General features: G+C 34.5%; 1 protein-coding gene across 1 annotated transcript in view; it reads left to right on the top strand.

Annotated features, from left to right (window-relative positions):
• LOC125683018 (transient receptor potential cation channel subfamily M member-like 2) overlaps positions 1 to 5,363 on the top strand; it is a 121,850-nt gene extending 116,487 nt beyond the window's left edge. The window contains 3 exon segments of the mRNA XM_048923700.2: positions 1,915 to 2,058; positions 2,386 to 2,499; positions 3,733 to 5,363. Coding sequence (XP_048779657.2) covers positions 1,915 to 2,058; positions 2,386 to 2,499; positions 3,733 to 3,849 — 375 coding nt within the window. The 3' untranslated portion in view covers positions 3,850 to 5,363.
• Positions 5,364 to 8,168: the final 2,805 nt, after the last annotated feature.

Below are 8,168 nucleotides of genomic sequence, written 5' to 3' on the forward strand. Positions count from 1 at the left end.
CATTATCACCATGTGTAAGGCCTATTCCTCTTTCTAACTAAAAAATCAATGCTCCAATCCTGTAATCATGCACAATATGTTTTTAGTTCAAAATTGCATACTTTGTGTTATACGACAAGAGTATTAAGTTGGCATAAAATTTGCAAAAATGCCAAAATCAATGAAAAAATTCATGAATTCAGGGGGGGGGGGGGGTCTTTCAGAAAACATACAGCCCATGCGTCAAGCAAATTCATATTCAAATACATTTTTCATCTTCTATTAACATGCAATATATATTAATTTCATTTTGCTCGACACATGGGCACACCTTTTCCTAAGCAATAATCTGGATGAAATTTAACAGTTATCAAGATCTTTTTGGAAAAAGGCCGGAAAATGTCTTATTCATTGATGACATAATCATGCTATCAAATATATCCAACTTAAAATACAAATTAAGCATAATTCAAGACACATTCAGAACAGATAAATTTTTAGGGCCATTTTAAGTACCCAATTGTATGGTCGGGCTTGTTCTTTAGTTTTCTTCTCCTTAAATTGTTTAATGTGATATTGAATGAGAATAAAAACAAGAGGCCCATGGGCTACATTGCTCACCTGAGTCACCTTGGCCCATATCTGAAGACTTTCCATATATATTTGCATGTAAAACCTTAGTCCCTATTATGGCCCAAACTACCCTTTACAAACTTGAATCTACACTATGTCAGAAAGCTTTCATGTAAATGTCAACTTCTTTGGCCCAATGGTTCTTGAGAAGAAGATTTTTAAAGCTTTTTCCTATATTTGTATGTAAAACTTTGACCCCCCCCCCCCCCCCCCCCCCACTTGTGTCCCCATCCTACCCCCACCCACCCCGCGGGCCATGATTTGAACAAACTTGAATCTGCACTATTTCAGAAAGTTTTCTTGTAAATATCAGCTTTTCTGACTCAGTGGTTATTGAGAAAAAGATTTTAACTATATATTTGTATGTAAAACTTTGATCCCCCTTGTGGCCCCATCCTACCCCCGGGGGCCATGATTTGAACAAACTTGAATCTGCACTATGTCAGAAAGTTTTCATGTAAAAATCAGCTTTTCTGGCTCAGTGGTTCTTGAGAAGAAGATTTTTAAAGATTTTTCCTATATATTTGTATGTAAAACTTTGATCCCCTATTGTGGCCCCATCCAACCCCAGGGGCCCATGATTTGAACACACTTGAATCTGCATTATGTTAGGAAGCTTTCATGTAAATCTCAGCTTTTCTGGCTTAGTGGTTCTTGAGAAGAAGATTTTTTAAAGTTTTTCCCTATATATTTGTATGTAAAACTTTGACCCCCCCCCCCCCCTTGTGGCCCCATCCTACCACCGGGGGCCATGATTTGAACAAACTTGAATCTGCAATATGTCAGGAAGCTTTCAGGTAAATTTCAGCTCTTCTGGCCCAGTGGTTCTTGAGAAGAAGATTTTTAAATGACCCCACCCTATTTTTGCATTTTTGTGATTATCTCCCCTTTGAAAGGGACATGGCCCTTCATTTGAACAAACTTGAAAGCCCTTAACCCAAGGATGATTTTGGCCATGTTTGGTTGAAATTGGCCCAGTGGTTCTGGAGAAGAAGTTGAAAATGTGAAAAGTTTAACAGACAGACGGACAGACAGACAGAGGACGGACAAAAAGTGATCAGAAAAGCTCACTTGAGCTTTCAGCTCAGGTGAGCTAAAAAGTATGTGAGATCTGTTGCCATCACGTGTATTAACCGGGTATGTGTGCTTTGTTGTGTATTAATCGGGTATGTGTGCTTTGTTGTGTATTAATCGGGTATGTGTGCTTTGTTGTGTATTAATCGGGTATGTGTGCTTTGTTGTGTATTAACCGGGTATGTGTGCTCTATTGTGTATTAATCGGGTATGGTTGTGTATTAACAGGGTATGTGTGAGCCAGGACAGAAGGTGTTCCAGTGTTTGAAGGCCGAGTTTACAGAGGAAGCTCTAGGATCTTTAGTCAACGACCAGAACATGAAAGACCGAATCAACCGAGACCTACAGTACATGCTGGAGCATGGCGAAGAGGTGACCGAGGGGGGACTACAATTTAATAGTTTTATTTAAATTGGTTACGTTATATACCCAAAATAATTGGAAAAAGAAACCCTTCTATTGTGAAGTCTTTAAAGGGACCTTCAAAACTTCACATTCTGACAATTTCTGTTAATATAATCAAATACTAGCAACAATTGTGTCCATGTATGCTAAAAAGTTAATTTGACAAATTGTTAAATTGGAATAAGAATTTGAATTAATTATTTAATTTTGAATATGATAAAGAAAGTGATTACACAGCTATGTTGTATGATAAGTAGGAAGAAAGAGGTGAACTTTGCACTTGAATTTCATCAGATATACAAAGGAATTTGTGACGACCCCAGGAACACAGACAATGCCTGGCTGGAGACTCTTGTGTTCAGTTACCATGACAACACAGGCAAAGTTCTTCATCCATTCCTATTACGAGTAAGAATTAATCTTTAATTAAATCCGATCTGTACCACCATTCTCTGTAATGTAAGATTCTGCATCCTGGATGCAGCAAGGAATGCATAAAAGTTATAAAAATGGGGGTCTGCAGACTTTCTAGATAGTTTATCTTAGTATTATAGTATAGTGGTCACTGTGGTAGAGGTTCATGGATTTGCCTTAAGACTTTATTGCTGTTAATTGGTTCTTTGTTTAACTTGAAGCTCATAATCATTCAGTTTTGTCAATGCATGACTGCAGGTAATGGTCGTTCATGGATGAAATTCATTTTGTAACTGTATGATTTAACTCTAGGACATCTTCTGTTTGCTTATTTATATAATGTATGCAATTCACAGCTTTATGATGATATCTATGTAATAAGGATTTTACAAGATTCTTCATTCATTGAATATTTGCACTTGTGATTGAAGTTTTTTTTTTATATTGAAATGTTAAAGTTTATTCAAAATAGCTCAATTCTGGTATACATATAATTCTATCTAATGTGTGTCACTGGATGTGATGACTCGGTGCTTAGAGCATTTGGCCTGTGATCATGAGGTTGTGGCTCTGATCATGTGACATTGACCACATTAAACATATAAGAAGTCAAAAATAGGTAATGACTGCTTCTTCACAAAATGCTTGGCTTTTAGAAACGAGATTTGTGGGTCTTTCAGATGAGACATTCAGAAACTGAGGTCCTATGTCATGGCAGGCAATTGACACAATAAAGAATCCTCTGTCACTGCTATAGTCCCAACTGTCATGCATAGGTGTAGATGTGTTTTTGTGGCACTTCATTACAGCCAGTGATATCTGAGTGAGAAATACTCCGAGGGATGTGAAAGAAACCAACAAAATCTGATGTGGATTATGTGTAGGTCTAGTGGGTGTGGCTGCCAGTAATCTAGTGGGTATGGCTGCCAGTAAGAGTTTGAATCCCATAGCCACTTTGTTGTTATGTTCATAGAAGACTTCAATCTGAGTCTCTAAGATTACCAAACAGAATCTAATATGGATAAACACTGTCCATATTAACCCTCATGACTATAGAAGGATTTTATATGATTCATATAAAATTGATGGTACATGTATATGAATACGCACATGTAATTCTATAAGCTGTAGTTATAAATACTTCAATGATTGATATAGGGTTGAGAGGTGCCTCTTTTATCTGTTATGTACGAGACTGTTTCAGATTTGTTTTTTTCTGTTGTGTAGGCGGGCGAGACCGTGGAAGCAGTCACCTGGTTAGAAGTCTCATCTAGTCTCATTCTACATTCCTCCCACTTGTACTATGTGAAACTTGTAGCGGAGAAACTCAACGCCTACTACTGATCTCAAGGACACATAGCACGATGGAAACGGACAAGGGCAGAACTGGCCTCGTTGAATAGAGGAAGTACATTGATAACTTCTTATCTTTTGAAGAGGACTTACAAACAAATCTTAAATTATCTTCTCAGAAAACCAGGCTTGTTAACTCTTTGGTTACTGACACTGAGCACAGGTGGCACTTGTAAACACTTTATATAATGCTAATCAATGACTCACAATTGTCTGAGAAGCAGCAGATCTGCAATGAATACTTGACTTGTAAAATGGAGTTACATTGTAAATGCTTATAATTGGCTGTGATAGTGACAAAGTGCCTATAACCAAAGTATGCCTAATCCATCAGACACTAAAAACAGGGTATTATTTAATTTAGAGAATTAATACCTACACACAAAACCATTTTCCTCAGAACAATAGATGAAACTGCTACTTCCACATGGTAATTTGAAAGTTAAGGAAATGAGTTAGATTAGGTTGATGTTGAAGAAACCATTGCTCTATATAGGTCTGTGTATAGTGATAAAACATTTTTAAATGAAGATATTATTGTGATTCATATATATGCTTTTTATCACTGTGTACATAATTGTATGTAATCAAATGTCCACAAATCTATTTTTATGTTAGAGTTGTCCATGTGTTAAGAACATGCATTGTAGATTACATATCATGTATTTCATTCAATGTGGCACATGGTTAAAAAGTGCCTGTAAGTTACAGTTGAACTTCAGTATATTGAGTCAATGTGTTGTTTCTAACCCATTCTTAAGCATGAAGATTTTACTTCACATCCTTTTATAGCAAACTTATGATTTCTCAAATGATATTGTTGTACTTCATTTATACTTTAAGATCAGAGGAGGTTCCTCTGTTTGAGAAAACAAGTACGTTATAACATAATATGTATCAGTTTTGTATTCTTTGGTGGTGGGAGGGGGGGGGGTATGTAGTTTAGTCAAACGAATTGACAATTAAAATTGTCAGGATTTGTTTATTTTATGAATTAGAGATAAGGGTACCGTGTAAATATTAACAAATTTCAAAGAAATATACCTGTATGTTTATGTATTATTGGACTTCAATATTGCATGGCTATAGGTTGTGTTGTTTACATTCCATGAAATACGTTTACATATTTCATGTTTATAAATTTCTTCACAAATCTTTCAGCATGTAGTGGAATGGTTTCATTGACTGTTCTTGAACTGAATATTAGATATTTTAGAAAATCGATCCGAGACTGACCAAATTTTTTGATATTTCGTTATTATTCAATTACTGCTGTGTCAGCTCTCTTTCTGTAACTTCAATGACATGTATCATGTCCATTTTCCCCCCATGAATGGTGTATATTTATTTTTATTTTTATATTAAAGATGTATATACACAAATGCTGTGATATGATAAAAAAAAAATTTACCTTTGTTTTGTTTAAAAGATGAGATATCAATAGAAAATAACATCCGTGGATTTATGTGATTTTTGTTATGAAATAAAATCATTATTAATAATAATATCTAATTTCAAAAGGGGGCGGGGCTAGATCAGAACATAAAAAGAGGTAGTGGTATGGATGATGTGTGGCTTGATCAGCATGGTTTCATTGTTATCCGCTCCTTATGTAACTGAATCGAAGGTGGATCCAGGAATTGAAGTTGGGGGGTGCAGCTTCATGAGGCATAGGGGTGAAGGTCCGGGATTTTATAGGTCTCCTATTACTATAGAGTCATTTTTACTATTTTTTTTATCATTTTTGAAATGACTTGAAATTGATAAAATGACACAATTTTGAGTGTTTCTTGGAATGGATTATTGAAGTTAATTCTCCCAATAAAAGTAACAATAAATCAAAAGATCATCATTTATATTGCTCTAAGAGTGGAAAAAATCATTGCCTCTTTCATCGTTTAATTTCATTTTATAACAAGAGATAGTGATTTAACTTAAATTTGGAAATTGTGAAGGGGGTGTGCAACACACACCCTTAAATCTGCTGCTGTGAATGTTTTAAAAGTCTCCTCACAGTAAGAAAATAACAGAGAATTCGGGTGATGATATACTATCACCTGTCTGAGATCAACTTTAGCCATGTGAGAATTTTCTGTCTCGCACCGCTGCGAGGCTATTTGATTGTGACGTCATATATTTTCTATGATTTGTATTACATAGTGAAGTAAAATATTTTTTTTATTTGATATAGCATTCTGGTGGATAGCCTTTGGTTTTTAAGTGTACATATTATGCTCAATTCTGCCTGTCTAATTAGTTTTTTGCATTGAAGTTCAAATGAAGATTTTGAGATTCGCTGTATAGGACTTCGTGCGAATCTTGTCCCCTCGGTGGAATTTCACTATACCACATTCGTACTCGTGAAAGATTCTATTTTTCTGGAAAAATTGGAAATTTTAACTGTAATACAGTCACTCTGTTTTTCACTAATTCTGTGAAGGACTTGGTGCGTTGGAGGCCGAATTCGACGCCATGTCCAAATTAAATAATGTTCCTAAAAATTCTTTCATAGGGTGTATGTTTTTATAAAATGATTATCATATGTTCATAAGAAGCTTAACTTATGCATAACACATATGTAGATACTTAGAGTTTATTATAATGTCTTGACGTTACTTTACGCGACATCATGAACAAGAAGGCTGTTTCATTAACTCATTATTAAAACAATTCATCTTGTTTGTCATATGTTTTGAGTTTTATGTGCACTATGATTTTTATTTGAAAAGTTCAGTTGACTCTTTCCAAAAGTTTTATTCAATTGCAAATGATTCATTGCGGCGGACGCTACGATTTTGAATGACGATTTGTTTTGTATTTCCTATTTGTAGAACAACCTTCAATTTTACCATTAAGCATATGGTTAATGTATCCTTTACATTGGATTAAATTGCATTGATTTAATCAAAATTAAATGAATAATATATATCTTTCCGAGCGCACTAACCGTGTGTTCACAAAGGCAGACACACTAAACAATGCTACATTGTATTGGGTGGTGAAAAGTATGCAATTCATTCAGAAGTAATATGAAAAGAAATGTTAAAAACGATCTTCAAAAGTTTTATCTTAATCCAAGACTGAGAGTTAAGCTTATAGGAAGTGATAAGATTTACTATGCGAGAAGTTCTACACACGATTTGACACTGTTACAATAAAGCTAGCTAAAAATAAGCATTTTTCAATGTTTAAGCATATACATACATGGGTATTTATTTCTACCCCATTTGAAAAAAAAAATATGATAAGATTAATTATTTCAATGCATTAACTTGGTATTTACGCAATTGAAAAAGTTTGAATCATAAATCGTCTTGAGCCACATCCGGAGTCCGCATAGGGAAAGGATCATACATTTTGGCCATGGTTTGCAACGATGAATATATAATTATATATGTATAAAAAAAAAAAAAAAAAAAAATAAGATATGACAACACGTTGTAAAACGTAACTTGGGTAAGCGCTTTTATTTTTAAAGTATAATTTGTTTTCATAATGCAAAACGTCTGAAGATTTTTATTAAAAATGAAAGCGCTTACGTTTTACAACGTGTTGTCATCTTATTTAATTCTTTACCTATTGATTACCGGACACTGAGGCAATTTTTCACGTTTGGATATATGTATATACAAATGTATAAAGCTCTATAGAGCTTATGTTATTTGTGTTTTATACATGCCGAATTGAAATAAAGTTTTCTTATATATATATATATATATATATACTTTCTTTTAAAAATAACCCTCCAAAATCGTAGATGGATTGATTCAACCCAAAGTTTAAAATTCTAAAAAGTGGTGGTGGGGATCCTTCAGTGCAAGAATTCCATTCATTTATTCAAACTGACATTTCCACTAGGCCTACCTTTTTCTAATTTCCATAAAGGGGAAACCAGCCAATGAATCAAGCCACATTACATGTAGTAAAGACAACAACAAAAATAACGGAAAATTAAAGCATCCCCCCGGCCCCTTCTATCTCTTGCTATTAGTCAGAGACGTCGTGGACATTATCTTCAGTTTATCTGTCTGATAAATGACTACAATTCCTTTTCTGTCAATTTCTAATGAACGAAATATTGACAGTCTAAAAAGAACTAAAGTCAACGCCGGACCCCCACTCTAGATCCGCGCCTGCATGATTCGTGTAGTCCTTTTATGCACAGGGGCTCGGTTGTCAGATATTGAAGTTTTGTATTATTTGTTCCCGAATAATAAATTGAATTTTTCCATAATTTGTGTCCGAATAATAAATTATATAAATAAAATCCACCACCAAAATCCGCTTTTTTAGAGGTTTTAAAAAAGGTG

This window comes from Ostrea edulis, chromosome 6 (genome assembly GCF_947568905.1).
Source record: "Ostrea edulis chromosome 6, xbOstEdul1.1, whole genome shotgun sequence".
Classification (NCBI taxonomy): Eukaryota; Metazoa; Mollusca; class Bivalvia; order Ostreida; family Ostreidae; genus Ostrea; species Ostrea edulis.